Source organism: Brassica napus, chromosome C6 (genome assembly GCF_020379485.1).
Source record: "Brassica napus cultivar Da-Ae chromosome C6, Da-Ae, whole genome shotgun sequence".
Lineage (NCBI taxonomy): Eukaryota > Viridiplantae > Streptophyta > Magnoliopsida > Brassicales > Brassicaceae > Brassica > Brassica napus.
The window spans coordinates 16,223,778-16,241,219 of record NC_063449.1 but is presented as its reverse complement, the minus strand read 5'-3'; the positions used below and the strand labels follow the sequence as shown (position 1 = coordinate 16,241,219).

General features: G+C 47.1%; 2 protein-coding genes across 2 annotated transcripts; both read right to left on the bottom strand.

The window, feature by feature from the left end:
* Window positions 1-307: 307 nt before the first annotated feature.
* On the bottom strand, window positions 308-3,174 carry LOC111210461 (glutathione S-transferase T2-like). The gene is made up of 3 exons (XM_022710857.1): window positions 2,998-3,174; window positions 2,739-2,918; window positions 308-757 (listed from the first exon to the last, which is right to left on the bottom strand). Exons 1-3 carry the CDS (start codon window positions 3,172-3,174, stop codon window positions 308-310), a joined length of 807 nt encoding a protein of 268 aa, XP_022566578.1.
* A 9,435-nt stretch (window positions 3,175-12,609) lies between these two features.
* On the bottom strand, window positions 12,610-14,001 carry LOC106425193. The gene is made up of 2 exons (XM_013865916.1): window positions 12,952-14,001; window positions 12,610-12,879 (listed from the first exon to the last, which is right to left on the bottom strand). The coding sequence occupies exons 1-2, from the start codon at window positions 13,999-14,001 to the stop codon at window positions 12,610-12,612; spliced, it is 1,320 nt and encodes a 439-aa protein (XP_013721370.1).
* Window positions 14,002-17,442: the final 3,441 nt, after the last annotated feature.

Genomic DNA, 17,442 nt, shown 5'->3' with positions numbered 1-17,442 from the left:
ACAGAGAGAAAGAAGTTGCCATGAACCCGTGACCTGCAGTACAACCCGTGACCTGGAAATCCAAAACAGAAGAGCGCAGTATACCCGTGACATGCAACACAAAACAAGGAAGAAAACAATTTATATCAGAATCGTGAATAGCAAACTAAACAGAACACAAGCAAATAAACTAAACAAGCAACTAAACATGATCGTAAAGGTAGCAAGCAACTGACCAAATTCTCTACAAAATTGTCTACTGAACAAGCAAATAAACAGATAAAGCATAACAGATAAAGCAAACAATTTGTCTACCAAACTGACCAGATCATAGCATTTCAGAAACGAGTTTGTTCTTCAGAGACACTTCTATATCAGAGAGTGTATCTTTTCGGGCAAGGAGACGATCAAGAAGTTTCTGTTTGCCTATGTTTTCTTTCACAACAAGCATGCTGTGTAGTTGATCAAAAGCTGCTTCTTTCCCATGCTTCTTGCGTTTGGCTGCTTTGCAAGCCTTAACACCAGGAGGCCTAACCTCTTCCTCGTCAGGCACCATACCCGCAGCTTCCTTCTTTTTGTCCTTTACACCATCTCTGGACAGACAGTTTGATCTCCATTTCTGATCAAACCTAAGTTCCCTCCACGCATGTTCAAGGCTGAACTTGGCCTGGTAGTCATTTAAGAAGATGTCATGGGCAGCCTTCATGACATCATTCTCATTTTGGCCACTAGCTTGCTCCTTCAAAGCGGCCTCATAGCTTCCCACAAACTTGCACACCTGCTCATTCAGTCTTCCCCACCTCTGCTTTCATTGACTCCACTCTCTAGGAGCTACGCCACTGAGCTGAGGGCTTGAATTGAAATACTCCTCTATTCTCTTCCAAAACGCTCCAGCCTTCTGCTCATTACTCACTATGGGATCCTTGCTGGTGTTCAATCAAGCACTGATGAGCAGAATGTCTTCTTTTGGTGTCCACTTTCTCCTTTCCACCGGTTTAGGATCTTCAGATCTCTGGCTACTAAACCTAGGAACCTCAGAAGACTCTACGTCTATTGGTTGACAACTCTGGGAAGTTAATAGGTTAACAAACCCGGGAGAGTTTAGGGAAAAATGATCCATTTTGGTTTTGGTCTGTGTTTTAAAGTAGGTTTGTGTTTTCAGAAGTGGATTTGCTATGTTTTTAAACTAGTTTTTAAGTTGACAGTAGAGAACAATTAAACAAACTCTAACTACCAAACATTCATTATAGTTAAGTACACAACAACTAGTTCACAGAAAGCATTCATTACACACCAAATCAGTTGAAAAACGCGAACATTCATCACAGCAACCAACCAACACGGAATTAATGAAAGTTTTTAACGGAAATTAAGTTCTAGTTCAGTCTAAGTTAGAACTAGTTCTACTTCAGTTTAGTTTCGTCTAGCTTTTAAAATTTTTTAGCTCTAGTTCTACTTCAGTTTAGATTCGTCTAGCTTTTAAAAATTTTTAGTTCTAGTTCTAGTTCAGTTTAGTTTCGTCTAGCTTTTTAAAAATTTAAGTTCTAGTTCAGTCACAGCTAGGCATGTCCAATATGGTAAAACCGAACCGTACCAAACCGAACCGAACCGAAATAGACAATATGGTGTGGTTTTGGTATATACCATATAAACCGAATGGATATGATTTTATAAAACCCGTAGGATTTGGATATGGTTTGGTTTATAACCGATTAAACCGAATAAACCGAACAAAACCGATCAAAAGTAGAAACATGTAATTATGTACATATTTTATAACATCACATGAAAATCTATTTGTTATATAAGTTATTCTTTTGTTAATATTTATTACCATATTTTTAATAGTAATAAAGAATCCTAATTTGAAAAACACTTAAAATATAATTGAAAAAATTCATCGCAACTGAGGCTTCTTATTTTCTTAATCTTCTTCTTTTAATCATTTTGCTTTCCTTTAGCATTGATTAAATTGAAGCGAACGTTATAAATTTGATGGATAATAACTAGAAAAAATTCTTCACAACTTTTTTTTTATTTATAATCGAACAGAGTTTCACTCGAAGAAGCATGATTTTGATGAACACTCAATATGGAAGAGTGGAAAAACTTTTCTTTCATACTTCTCTTTTGTTTTTTATTTTTATTTTCAAAGTTTAGAGCTTTGATTTTAATTCTAGATTTGATTATTTCATCTAAAGTTATAAGCGTTTTTATTTTTTTTGTTCTTTTATTTGAAAATATAATATATTTTTAATAAATGACTAGACGACAATATGACTCTAAAATTTATATAATATGATCCCGAAATAAATAATTATGTTTTGGTATAAAACCGAATAAACCAAAAACCGACGGTATATAAACCGAACCGAACCGAAGTAAATATGGATTTAGAATGGTAGTTATATTTTACTAACCGAAAAACCGAAAAACCGAAAAAACCAAACCGAAACCGACCCGATATCCGGATTGAACACCCCTAGTCACAGAAACCACCCAACAAATAACAACCAAATTTAAGTTCTAGTTAAGTTCTAGTTCTTACCTTTGGTTTTCATTCAAAGCAGACCTTCTCCAAGTCAGCGACCTGCACAGTGAGGTTATCAACCTGCCCACTGAGGATTGTGACATGTTACTAGACATGAAAACATCAATGAAACTGTTAGTGAATTAATAAGCAAATGGACACAGCAATGAAACTATACAAAATATGTTAATATTCAAATATGAGACAGTGAAAAGTAGACTTCACTAACCTCCAGTGTCTCAATCTGTTTATTGAGATTCGACACCCCCGTGATCACCTGCTCAGCCTCCTCCACCCGCTTAGTCAGACGTTTGATCACCTGTTCAGCCTTTTCCACCCGCTTAGTGAGGCGTTTGATTTCCTCCTGGACACCTATCACCCAAAGCTGACGATAATGTAACCCATCAGCCTTGTTTACAACATAAACACAAATAAGAATCGCGTCTGTGCAACATAATTTATACACTTTTGGCAATTGAGACTTATACCTCGTAGTTTTTGCAGGTAAAGAAACGCTTCCCAGGAAGAGTGTCGTACTCCTCGTTCTCCCGAACCTCGTCAATCATTCTCCCACCGCACGCATACCTTTTCGGAATCCCGTATTCTGAATCGGCCACGTATCTTAGCATGTTGATGTACTCCTTTTGCCTCACTGCTCTGCCCATCTCGATATGATAGAACCTAAAACAACTTTATTTCTTGTAACCTGTGATGTGACGATTTAGAAATATTTTTTAAGAATGAGAGAACTTCGCGAACACCCAAAACGAACGTTTTGTATGGAAAGAAGAAAACAAAATTTCATCGTATTGATTTGAAAATATATACTCTTAAAGCTTTTATTTTAATCTTGTTGGAATTCCAGCATGTCTCTGATGATAGTTATTTCCTCACAAGTATACAAAGCATCCCACTATAGAATATTGACATGAACCTAAAAGAAGAGTATTACTATGGATAAGATCTTTACATTAAAAAAAAGGTTAGAAGCTGTAAAATAATACTTTTTCTTACTCATGTAAACCTATAATTTGTAATATACTTACATAAATTATAAAGTATAAATTCAAATTTATAAAAAATTTAGGAGACAATATTTATGCCCATTTTTCACAGCCTGTAGAATTTGAGTAGTGAATAATGTTCGAACAAGAAACGGTACTGAACGAGAGAATGTTCGATTTTATATGTGGGTTTAGCAAAGACGTCTTATTGATGGTCGGAAAGGTGTTTCGTCGGTTACAAGGAAAGGGAATGCGTAAAGGAAAAGCGACCGGAGCTCGAGGAGCTTTGCCGGAAATATACAGTACGGCGAGATAACGAAGGTAAAACCCTAATCTAGCCGCCCAGTATGTATGAGTATTTTCGGATCCCTTCTACGTTGCATCCCCTCCTCTCTTTTATAGTCGACTTGGTGTTTTCCTGTGACCTAGCTTGCGTCGTCTTCATGGGCTTTTAACTCGCTGGGCCGAAAAACCTACGTTGCTTCGCGGAGCCATTTAGTCAGACTCATTTAGTCGAAATGCAACTGACCGAAAGTTCCCTCACGCCGCGCCGAGAGACCGGCACTCCAAGCCGCTGCGTCGAACCGTCGTTACGCCTTGTTTGGGCCGGGCCGTCCGTTCTCCAGACCTTGAGGGATGGTCGAATCCATCCTCTACAGTAAGTCCCCCCAGTTCATCGGTGAGTGACGTTCTGTCGATCTCGATGAATATGGAGAGTTAATGGTTTGGAAGAACAAACAGATCATCGCGAGAGCACATTGCTTGGTCGACACATCCCAAGACATCGTCACATACTTCTCATTTTATCAGGCGGTTTAATCGAATCTTGGTCAAACCGGTTTTGTTTGGTTAGATCCTATTTTCATTTCGACCGTTGATTTGATCTGGGTTCGCGCCGGTTATCGCGAGAAGTCGAAACGACGCGTCGATTTCTTCGGGGGCTGGATACTTTTTCTAGGCCCACGTAGGCCCATGTAGATTTAATGATGACGCCTCGGGGAGATGCCCCGCTTCCCCTCTATAAATACTTGTCCACTTTTCGTTCTCTCCATTTTTCTCCGCGTTATCCAGGTACTTTCACTCTCTTCCTGTCTGCTTCTATCTCTAGATTGTTGTTGTTGTAGCATAGATAGCGATATGTCATCTGGTGGGAGGTTATCTCGTAAACAGAAGGGGAAGGAGGTCGCGACTGCATCTAGTCCCGCGAGGGACGCGAGCGGGGTTGCACTCGAAGAATTCGAACAGGTCCATCACGAAGCGATGATGGAAACTCAGAATTTAGATCTGTCTCAAAGGATTTTGGTCTCCGAGTCAGCGCGCTCATATTGACAAGAAGTAGGAGGAAATCCAGCTGAGCCACAGGCCTGCGAAAGAGACGGTTCGGGTGGTGCGAGGGACGGTTCCCTCGTTAACTACGTGCCGACGTGCTATTACCCTGGAGAAATTTTTGAGGAACTCCCGGCAGTAGCTCCCGAGTTCCTGCGCTCCCCGGACGTGAGTGGCCAAGCCTGGGAGAACGTTATCGAGACGCAATCGACCCCTGATAGCGCGAAGAAGCATTTGAGGGAACGGTGCGGATTGGGGTGACCTTTCTGATTCCTTCGAAAAGACAGAGGCCTTGGTCGCCACCGGTTGGGTTCCAGTGCGTCTACGAATCTTATTTTCAAGATGATACGAAGCTCTTGTTTCCGATCCCTCGATTAGTTACATCGTACATGAGGCGTCGAGGTGCGGCGCTAAGCCAGTTTCTGAATGGCTCATGGCGTATCGCGGTTGCCTTGATGATTATGGCTGCAGAGATCGATGTCTCTATGAGTGTTCGCGTCTTCGAGGAGTTGACATCCATCAGCTCGCTGGATGACGGCCTCTTGTCGATAAAGATGCGACCAAGATATAACTTGGTAGGGGGACATCCTAATAAGACGTTCGATTGGCAGAGGTCTTATTTCTACGTTAAGTGCGACGACTCTGGCTTCGAGAATCCTCCGGATGAAGACTACCGTGTGTTGTGGAACACTCTGCTTGGTAGAATACCCTCATTAACTCGCGTCATTTCTTCGTATACTAACTGTCTTTTATTCTCATTGTCTTTTTTTCTTTGCAGCCGATCACCCGACTTCTCGTGAGTATCCAAAAGAATTCCTTTCGAGCGCTCGTGCCGTTGCGAGACTCGCTCAAGAACATTGGGGGAATATTTCTTGGGAGAGGGTTCACCGTTCCGCAAACCTTTGCTTCTGCTTTTGTAAATGAGCTCTCTTCTTCTTTTTTTTATATGTCCTTCGCAGAGGACTGGAATTCGAGTTACCTTCCCTCGGCTAACAAGACTAAAAGGCGGATTTCGCTGTTCACCAAGGAAGAGCAGAAGAAGATAAACGAAGCGAGGAAAATGAGGGGCCTTCCTGATCTGAGCGCCATGATGGCGGCACAGCTTGGTCTGCCGAGTGCTGAGCTGTTGATACCTTCTAGCGAGATGGCGGCTACTGATGCGACCGACGCGTCTCTCCAGCGTCGCGACTCCTCACCCGGCGCTGCCACCGCTACCTCGAAGAAGAAGAGCAAGAAGAGGTCTCACGCCGATCCGTCCATTGTTGATGATCCCGAGACTCGATCAGAGGGAAATGATCGTTCTGAGTCCGTCGAGCCGTCCATGAAGAAGAGAAAGAAGAAGAAACAGCGATCCCTGGAGAAGAACGCTGCAAACCGCAGTACCCAAGTTGCCCATTCCTCTGCTCAAGCTGGCTCGATTGCCGGGCCGCCTCTTAATTTGGCCCTGATAGATGAGCCCCGGAACGACCAGACGCCAGGTTCCTTCGGCTGCTGCTCCGCCGAACCCTGGGGAGTCGGCTCCTGGTTCGTCGACTGGTGGTGCTCCGATCGTTAGGAAAACTCTGAGGGTTGAGTTCCCCGACCGTGTCTCATTTGAATACGATGGGCCGACTCCCCTCATCTATGCTCCGAACAGATGCACAGAACTGGTCAGTCGGATCAAATGCGGCCCGAAGTCTCTTCCGCCGGTTGCTGACTTGATCTTCCAGGATGAGTACGTCGATGCTGCTCGTACCAAGTTGCTGGTAAGAGTTTCCCCTTGACTCCTTCATCTTCTCCACTTGTGTCATATTTATTTTATTTGCTTAAGTGCTTTGGCTTCCGTGTTTTGCAGTGTGACGGGGTTTCGAACTTCGTTGTCGAGAAATACGACACTGCACTGAAGGAAGCGCTTGCAGAGTCGGATAAGTTGAAGAAGACGATGGCGGCTAAGAGCAGACTCCTTCGCCGAAAGAGGGCGGAATGGCAAGCAGAGAAAAGAGATCGAGCGGTCGCTCGGAGAAAGCCTCAGAAGAAGCGAGCTGAAGCAGCTGAGGAGGAGCTTTCCATTGCTCGCTCTACTATCGAAGCTCTGGAGCTACGAAAAGCCGATCTTATGGAGGAGATGGGTGTCAAGGCCGTGGAGCATAAGAAAGAATTAGACCGACTCAGGGACTCACGCGTCTACGAGGTTACGAAGGAAAGGGTGAAGGTCGAAACCGAGATGATCGCGAAGTCCAACAAGCACTTTGGGAATCTCGCGACTGGTGGGCTTGCTACGCGCCTTTCGACACAGCGCGGCTGCTGCAGAGTCAGGCATTTGGAACAAAGAAATGCCTTGAGGCTTTGAAAGCTAGTGGCCGCGACATCCCTCAAGAGACCATTGACATGTTTGCTGCCTAGGAGGAGCAGTTCGAGAGGGAAGTCACGAAACTAAAACCCGGCGAGATTCCTGAGGGCGACTTGGCTCTGTATCCACTTAGGCTCGACTCGCAGTTTGTCGACATGCGAGCCTTCGCAGGCTTCGACCCGCCCGGATCCAATGCACATTTGATCGATCCGAGGACCGTCGTTGCCCTTCAGAATCCTACTACTCATTCTGAGGCTTCGATTACTCCTTCTCGTTCCTCGGGTCATGAGGCCTCAGGAGGTATTGTGCTGGCTCCGTCGCTCAAACTGACGGCGAGGGGACAACTTTGGCGCTGGGTCAGGCTGGGACCGCTGTCTTTGAGATCTTTGATTCCTCAGCTACTGGCCAAGAGGGCAGACAGGATGAGGAATCGAGCAGGGGTGAGGGCGATGAGGAGATTGACAAGGGTCAAAGCGGAGAGGCAGATGCTTCCCAGGCCAACCCTCCTGATGGTCCGTTTGGGGTTCATGAGATGACTCCTCTCGTTGAAGACGATGGCGCAGATCATTCGACGAATGTGGACCCTCCAGGGCCGTCTGTCGGCGATGACGGCGCAGCGCAAGAGCTCACCAAAGATGCTAAGGAGTGATGTTTTTTTCCTTCTCAAACTTTAAACTCTATCTTCCATTTTGTATTTTGACTTGGCCCAGAGTGGCCTTTTGTTTGCTTGAGACTCTACCTGCCTTTTCTCAACCAATCGTAGAATTGCCGTTTGAGTCTTCGAAGGATCATAAGAAAGTATAGGCTTTGAATTGAGTTTAAAGGACTTGGTAGATATTGACAGATTGCAGTTATGTAGAGCGCTGATTTGCGCTGTATCGAGACAATGGCATCATCGTCGTTGTCTCGTATAGATCGCGATTTTAATGGACTTGCGACCGTATGTCGCCTAGTCGTTAGTCGTTAAGTTCTTTTGCTCGTTAGTACCGTTATCCACACGTCGACTAGATACGGGTCTGAGGCGGGTTACTTAAGACCAAGAGAAATTTTTAAATGACGACGGTTCCTAATCTGATCTCAAAGTAATTCCTAAGCATTCGGTCGGCCAAACCTTACTTAGTAAATTATGAAATGGATAGGAGTTATCATTTTGGACATATCGGCTAATGCCGTGATATGACCAGGTTCCCGCGAGTACGTGTCTGATCAGGACATACTCGATAGTGGGGTGCGAGTGCCGGTACGTTCGTTCGAGAGGCCGGGGCGAGCTCTTGTAGGCATCGCATGGATAGTGCGACTTCTCGAGGGAGAAGTTCGTTTTTTATTTTGTTACAGCTGGACACGTTAAGGCTGCCTACGTACCCCCTTTCTGGGGAATCAAGCCATTCGTAGTTCTTTGGTTTTCGAGTAAAAGTGGCTGTGAAAGCGCATTTACTCGGTTTTTTTTAGCTGGTGAATGTGACCGTGAGTCAATCACTCGCTTTTGGTGCCTTGTCTAGTTGTGGAAACGTCGGAGGTGTTTCGAGTTCCAAGCTCGTTGCACTGGTTCGCCGGTTGAGGTTTCGAAATGGTTTCTGACTATCTCGCTGATCTTGTAAGGTCCCTCCCAATTGGCTCCGAGTTTGCCAGCTTTCCATTCCTTGGTATTCTCAAACACCTTCCGCAGAACGAGGTTACCTAGTTCGAGAGGCCGAGATTTAACCTTCTTGTTATTGTAGCTCTCGATCTGATTCTGATAGTTCTGAATGCGAAGTATTGCTTGGTCGCGTTTTTCCTCGATGTCATCTAGGGCGTCGAGGAGCATATCGTGGTTGAGTTCGACATTCTGCGGCATTTTGGAACGGCGCAAGCTCGTCATGTTTACCTCAGCGGGTGCCATTGCTTCTACTCCATAGGCCATCGAGAAAGGGGTAGCCTTCGTTGCTCCGCGCGGGATTGTCTATGGGACCACATGACTCCGTCTAGTTCACCAGCCCAACAACCCTTCTTTTAGTCGAGTCGCTTCTTGGATCCGTCGATGATCATTTTTGTTAGTTGACTTGGCTTGGCTGTTGGTCTGCGGGTTTCTCGGTGTTGACATGTTTAGACGGATTCTCCATCTGTCGCAGAACTCTCTGAAGTTATGCGAGATAAACTGTGATCCGTTGTCGGTGATTATCTCGTAGGGGAGCCCGTGCCTGCAAATGATGTTTTTCCAGACGAACTTCTGTACCTCCTTATCTGTGATGTTGGCGTAGGCTTCTGCTTCTTCCCACTTAGTGAAGTAATCCGTGAGGACAAAGATGAATCTCTTCTGTCGAGAACTCGGCATTGGTCCAATAATATCCATTTCCCATCGTATGAATGGGTATGGTGCAGTCAAGGTATGGAGCAACTCCGTTGGGCTGTGGATGGTTGAAGCGTGTCGTTGGCATTTGTCACATTTCCGAACGTAGGACTCACAATCTGCGTTCATGGTTGGCGAGTAGAAACCGAGATTCTTCACTTTTAATGCGAAAGCTCACCCTCCTGAATGATTGCCCGCCGCTCCTTCGTGCGTTTCGGCCATGACGAGTCTTGTTTCGTCGCCGGAAATGCATTTAAGGAGTACCTTTGTCGCGGTCCATCGATGGAGGTCTCCGTCCTTGACGACATAGTGTGCACTGTGTCGCTTGAGACGTCTAGCCTCCCAATTCGCAGTAGGCAATTTGCCGTCAGATAGGTAAGCGATGAACTCCTCTCGCCAATCGCTGAGCTGACTTTCCGTTGCGCAAGGTTCTGCTTCATCGATATGCATTGTGTCGGTGACGGATGCTGCGATGGTCAACTGCTCGGTTATTTGGCTGATGCTTGGTTTCTCAATCTTGTGTATTGGGATCGTTCTCTTTACTTGGTCGTGCAGTTTGCTTCCAAGAGCTGCGAGGGCGTCCGCGCATATGTTTTCTCCGCGAGGAACCTTCGTGCTTTTGAAGAACTCGAAATCTCGTGTGAGATTCTTGACGAGCTTTAAGTAAGCATCCATCCTATCATTCCTGACGTCGTAATCGCCAAGATATTGGCTTACCACGAGTTGGGAGTCGCAATATGCGCTGATTCTATTAGCTTTGATTGCTTTAGTGAGACGGAGCCCCACAATGAGAGACTCGTATTCGGCTTTGTTGTTTGATACTGCGAAGCCAAAGCTGAACGATTGTCAAGTTAGCCCGCCCGTGGGAGACTGCAGTTGGACACCTGCCCCCGAACCTTTGTTCGTAGACGAACCATCTACGTGCAATATCCAGTTCTTGCTTGGTAGGATTAGGTCTTGCTCGAGTTCTGGCGTTAACTCGATCAGAAAGTCAGCGAGAACCTATGACTTAGCTGCAGTGCGGTTCTTGTATATAATGTCGTGCTTGCTGAGTTCCATAGCCCACTTGGTCAATCTTCCTGACTGGTTTGTGTTTTGCTTCACCGTTCTGAGGGGCTGGTTGGAGAGTATTTCGATCGTATGTGATTGAAAGTAGGGCCTGAGTTTTCTCGCCGAGGTAACGATGGCAAGAGCCATTTTCTCCAAGGTTGGGTACCGCATTTCTGGTTCTGTCATGCGTTTGCTGATGTAGAAAATGGGCTTCTGCTCTCCTCGATCTTCGCGGATGAGAACGCTACTGACAGCCGAGGAAGTGACGGCGATATATAAGGACATGGTATCACCGGACTCTGGCTTTGACAGAACCGGAGGCGTCGTGAGATAGTGCTTCAATTGATTGAACGCTTCTTCGCATTTTTCATCCCAGATGAATCTTTTATTTCCGCGTAAGAGTTCATAGAAAGGGAGGCACTTATCAGTTGATCGCGAGATGAATCTGTTGAGGGCCGCGATTCTCCCTGTCAAGCGTTGGACTTCTCGGCTGTTCCTTGGTCTCGGGAGGTCAAGGATTGCTGTTATTTGCTTGGGGTTCGCTTCGATGCCTCGTTGGGTAACAATGTAGCCCATAAATTCGCCTGAGGTGACTCCGAAGGTGCATTTCGCCAGGTTGAGTTTCATCCCAAACTCGTTCAACATTCTGAAGAAGTCTCTCAAATGGTCGAGGTGGTTTTCGGCGTGGAGTGACTTGACCAGCATGTCGTCGATGTAAACCTCCATAGTGTCGCCGAGTTTACCTACGAACATTCGGTTAACCAAACGTTGGTAGGTCGCGCCTGCGTTCTTCAAGCCGAAGGGCATGAATTTATAGCAATAAGTCCCCTTGTCCGTTATGGAGGCCGTCTTCTCGCGGTCGTCCGGATGCATTAGGATTTGATTGTACCCTGGGAAGGCATCCATGAAGGTTAACAGTTCGTTACCGGCTGTCGACTCTACCAAACGATCGATGTGAGGAAGCGGGTACCTGTCCTTGGGACAAGCTTTGTTTAGATAACTGAAGTCGACACATATGCGCCACTTCCCGTTTTTCTTCTTTACTACCACAGGATTCGCCAACTATTCTGGATACCGGACCTCGGAAATGAAGCATGCCTCGAGCAGTCTGTCGACTTCTTCATTCACAGCTTCAGATCGCTCAGGTCCGAGCTTTCGCCTTTTCTGCCGAATAGGTTTGAACGTAGGGTCGACGTTCAACTCGTGGGACGCTACAGTGGGGTCTATCCCCTTCATATCTGAAGTTGTCCATGCGAAAGTCGAAGCGTTTGCTCTGAGGAAGGAGATGACCTGTGATTGCATCTCGTCGGAGAGGAAGGCTCCAATGCGTATGACTTTCTTCGGATCGGCTTCATCAATGCGGACCTCCCGAACTTCTTCCTTCTGGGGATAGACCTTATGAATTGGTTTGGCTACTGAGTTGATGAGAGAAACCAGCTGTTGTAATTTGATTGCGGCGATAAGCTGCTCCCTCGCAGCTCGCCGGTCTCCACGGATCGTCTGTGTTGTTCTTTCTTTCCCGGGAAACTTTACACACTGGTTATAAGTAGAGGGAATGGCCTTCATGGAGTGTAACCAAGGGGGTGCTGAGGATAGCGTTGTAAGGCACCTTAGCCCGGATAACAGAGAACTTAACGGTCCAGGTTACGTCCCCTGCGTAAACTGGGAGGCGTATTGTCTCGATCATCTGTTCCGAGGAACCGTTAAACCCCGTCAGAGTGCGTGAAGAGGGCTTCATATCGCGTAGGTCGATCCCCATCCTGTCAAGCGTATCTCGAAAGATAAAATCGACTGAGCTGCCGGTGTCGACGACAACTTTCGTGACCTGGCATTCGCCAATTCCAATATCAATGAGGAGTGGATCATTATGCAGCATGCTGATGCCGCGAGTATCGGCTGCTGAGAAGGAGATATGATTGTCAGCTTTGACTTGTGTAGGCCACTTCTGAACGGTGACGGCTTGTCGTCTGTAATCTTTTATTGCTCTTACCGAGTCCCCGCGAGGAGGTAAGCCACCCATTATCACGTTGAGGTGCGGGGTGCCCGTAGCCTTCATCAACTCCAGTTACGCCTGTCGCTTCGCTTTGAGGCATGGTCGTAAATCACGTTTTTTGTACTGACTAAGCTTCACACGTAGGTCTTCAGCTTTAGAGTTGATCTGCTCGCGTAAGTCTGTAGGTTGAGGTTGGAGGCTTGGAGCAACTACGGTGTGGGCAGTCTTTCTCGCTTTGGACTCATTGAGGGTCGACCTGAGATCCGTTTCGCTTACTGAAACCTTCGCTGCCTTCCGCTTTAGCAAGGCGCGTAGATCCTTGGAGTCAGTTTTTCTCCCCAACTTTTCACGCAAATCTTGTGCTATCGACGAAAGTTAGTCATCCGAGGAGTCGTCATGTCGAGAGAGAATTACTTCTACTCGCTGCCAGTTTTTAGGTGGTTCTTCATCAGTTGACTCTCCCTCGAGATTGAGGTTGTTCACTGGGGCTCTCTCAGGGCTAGCTCGCTCTTCTTTCTGAGGAGCTCTGGCTTGAGACTTCTGAGTTTTCTTATCTTTGTTTTTGCTCCAGCTCTTATTGTTCCTCGGCTTCTGCGGAGGAGGTTCTATCTCGATTTTGCCATTTTTGATCGACTTGAGGAAATGTCCGTAAAGGACTTTGCAATCCTTCGTGTCGTGTGACTTGACCTCAAGATACGTACACCACTTGCTTGGTTCCACAGCATTTGAGCTCGTTGGTTCGGGAGAATTGGATTTCTGTTGCGCGATGTCTCGGTCCCAATGATTCCATCCCTTCTCTCGCACGACAACCGCGGAAACTGAGGGCTCCTCTTCATCCACTAGGTTCATGTAACCCCTCTTCTGGTTGGTTCTGCTGCCCGTAGAATGTTGACGCGGCTCTTGACGGGTGTCATTTGTCCGGGCGGGCGTTTGTTTTCCTGCCGCCTTTTTCGCCGCCTTTGCCCTGGTGTCTTCCTCTATACGGCTGAAGTTGTTGGATCGAGTGATAGCGTCCAGCACGGATCTCGTCGGGTGCCGATAAAGGTCGGCTCGAAATGGCGATTTGATATGGAGGGTGTTCATCAATGATTCCACAGCTATGTGGTCCGGTACGTCGACTTTCGAGACAACGGATTTAATCATCTCCATGAAATCTCGGAGGCTTTGCCCATTGGCGTGATTGAGGTTCCAGAGATCCGTAGCGGTGGCTTCCTGGCGAGTAAACATGATATAGTTCTTGAGGAAAGCCATCGAGAGGTCGCGAAAACTGTTGACGGAGTTTTCTTGAAGGCCGATGAACCAGTTGAGAGCGATTCCTTCTAGGGTTTCGACGAAAAGCTGGCAAAAGCCGGCATCGTTTTCTTCGTTAGAGAGATTCGCGCGCTGCATTGCGATGTTGAAGGACGTGACAAGGGCAGAAGGGTCGGAAACGCCGTCGAAGGTCGGAAGACGGAGCTTATCCATTTTTCGGAGTCGGACCCCCGTTATTTTTTCTGTAAACGACGTCCAAAGAGATTCTGCGAGGATACGCTCGATCTGAGGACCGGACGTAGTCACGTTGTCGATTTTAGAGTTTTTATCGAGCACTGACTGTATTAACGCGGCAAGATCATTTATGGTCTGCGCGTCGAGGCCTCCAGGGGTTTGAGCTGTATCGCCGTCGTTGACATCTTGGTCTTCAGCGTGCGCCGGCGTCGCGCCGGTTGCTTTCTCTGTGTTAAACAGATGTCTTCAGTACTGCGCCGTTGAGGCTTTCCACGTTCGCAGCGAGAGGAGCTAAGATTTCTGCGAACGCCGCGATTTGGTCAGTCGCCGCCTTCTGGGCTGCGTCCTGTTTGTTGGGGTCGAAAACGGTTACGACGAAGTTAATGTCCAAATCTTCGAAGAAGAAAACGAAAAACCTTCTTCGACAAACACTTTTTCGAAATAGATTCTTCTTTACGAAAAGCTTTGCGGAGGAAACGCAAGTCATCGAACAAGAGCTCGAACAGGATCGCTACACAGCGACCGAACACGTGCTCCGCTCGGTCGCTACGTAGCGACCGATTTCGAGCCAAAGCTCGGTCGCTACGTAGCGACCGAACATCCATTCCGCTCGGTCGCTACGTAGCGACCGAGCTCGAGCCGGAGCTCGGTCGCTACGTAGTGACCGAGCTCTTCCGAAACGTCGATACGACATTAGTCCATGCATTCTCGTCTACCCTTCGATGCTATCTCCCGAAGACCGTAGCGAACCCATTTCACGTTCCCCGCCATTCTAAGTTATCGATCAAACTTTACCGTAAAAACCGCGGAAAGTTCGTTCTTTATCGAAAGAAGCCGTAATAAACGCTTCGAGTCAGAAGACGGCCCAAAGGGACCTAAGACATGACTCGAGGCCTAACTTACGATTTCTTAACCAACAGCCCGTAAGCCGCATGACGGTTTACGCTTGGTTCGCGAAGAAAGATAAATGTCAAGTTTCCGTGGATAAATATGAAATTTTGAAGATAATTACGAAGATCGGAAAAAATAGAATATCTCCATTTTTATCCTATGGCGGCTTAAGGGCAGAAGGGGAAAAGCGTAAACCGACCTTGGAGCCAGTATATAAGGAGTCCTAGGCGAGAGGCATGGAGGAAGACTTTTCAGAGCAAACTTAGCACTTAGAGCGATTATAGGCAATTTTCCGTTTTTGTTATTCGAGCTGCGACTCAATTAGGTTTTTGCCGTCTTAGGGTTTTAGAACTAGGAATCTCGCCGACAGCTCTCGTAGCCCAGGCACTTACCTTGTTGTAAACGCTTAAACGCAGATTCAGAATAAGAACTATCTTGCTCTCATTTTCGATTTCTTATTTTATTACTGTTCTCGTTTCGTGTTCTGATTGCTTGGCGTGTGGTATTAGCAGATATCCGGGACCTCTGGGAAATTAGGGTTCTCCTACTTTCCTAATTTAAACGGAAATCGACAGTGCGAATTTCTGATTGCTTGCGTGTGGTATTAGCAGATATCCGCGGTCAACGCACCAGCCAACGCCGCGGCGCTCAAGGAGTTTAAAAAGATGTTCGCCACCTACGAAAAGAGATCGGAAGAACAGGATAAGCTCGTGAGCACCTTGACCAAACAAGTTGAAACTTTAACGGCAAGGAATCGAGCAATCCGCCCCCAAGGAACCACTAAAGTCCGCGGGAAAAGACTCAACTTTGCAACCCCACTCAACAGGCCTTGAGCCGCGCAGGAACGACCTTCGGGTCAAAACCCTAGCAAGAAATCTCCCATCGAAAAGGGAAACTCTAAAAGCCCTCCACCTCCCGCGAAGGTTTCGGAGGACAACGGAGTCGAGCAAGTCGACCTGGATCCTAGCGATGTCTCCAACAATACTGATGAGGACGTTGACAGACATCCAAGGAGGACCAGAACCCGATTCACTCGGGAAAGCTCTCTGTTCGACAAACCAATGACAGAAGAGGAGGAAATCCTCTATTGGATCGAACAAGAAGAGCTGGCTGAAAAGCAAACCGAGCTCACTCGCAGTAAACGCCGACAAGCACGGAAATCTGCTGGCGAGACGTCGGATATACGCGATCTTCGCGACTATATGACCAAAACTGCGGCAGAAGTAAGAGCCGTAAAATCCCAAATCCATCACGCTACCAGCGCGGCCCCCGAGATCGACAGGCTTCTGGAAGGGGCTCGGAAGACCCCTTTCACCACTCGCATCTCAGATACGAGGGTATCCGATCCAGGAAAAATCAAAGTACCGAAGTATGATGGAACAACCGATCCGAGAGCGCACCTTCAGGCTTTCCACATCATGATGGGAAGAGCGAGGCTGAAGGACGGCGAAAGAGACGCCGGCTACTGCCGCTTGTTCGTCGAGAATCTAGAAGGAGCAGCTCTAGAATGGTTCGCGCGCCTTAAGCGAAACTCTATCGGAAGTTTCCGACAGCTCGCATCGGAATTTCTCAAGCAATACTCTATGTTCATAGATAGAGAAACTTCCGATGTCGATCTCTGGAGTCAGTCCCAGAGGGAAGACGAACCCCTCCGTGAGTTCATCAGACGATTCAAGTTGGTAATGTCCAGGGTCAGCGGGATAAGCGACAAGGTGGCCATCGATGCGCTCAGAAAGGCGCTCTGGTACAAGTCGAAATTCAGAAAATGGATATCCCTCGAAAAACCGCGGACGATCCAAGATGCCCTCCACAAGGCGACAGACTACATCATGATCGAGGAAGAAACGAAAATCTTATCGCAAAAACATAAGTCGGCGAGATCATCCTCGAAAGATGTAGACCCAAAAATGAGGAAGAAGAACCCTCGTAACGACAAGTATGTCCATCACGAGGGGGAAGAACTCCAAGGAGCGCACAATTACATGATCGGCTCAAACCAGGGCCAAACCATGGGTAATTCGTGGACTCGCAATCAAGGATATGATGAAAACACCTTCTGCGAGTTCCACCAGTCCCGAAGACACTCCACGACTAACTGCAAGGTCTTGGGAGCAAGGCTGGCCGCGAAGTTACTAGCCGGAGAACTCTCGGAAGTGACCAGCATGAAAGATCTCATCCTCGAGATCGATCGCCCCCCAAAGCCGGACAAAGAGATCTCCCCAAAGAAACCAATCTGGGGATAAACGCGGCAGGAGACCAGACGACAAAGGGAACGATAACAATCGTCGTAGAGTCAACATGATCATCGGAGGATCGCAATTCTGCAACGATACGGTTTCGTCCATCAAGGCTTACCAGCGGAAGGCGGAGTCAAGCGCAAACTGGCCTACATGGTCTCCTACCCGAGATGATCAGAAATGCTCAATCACCTTCACAAAGGAGGAAGCCGGTGGGATCAATCAACCTCACTGCGATCCGCTCGTCTTAGACCTCGTCATACGAGATCTGGAAGTCGGAAGAGTACTCATT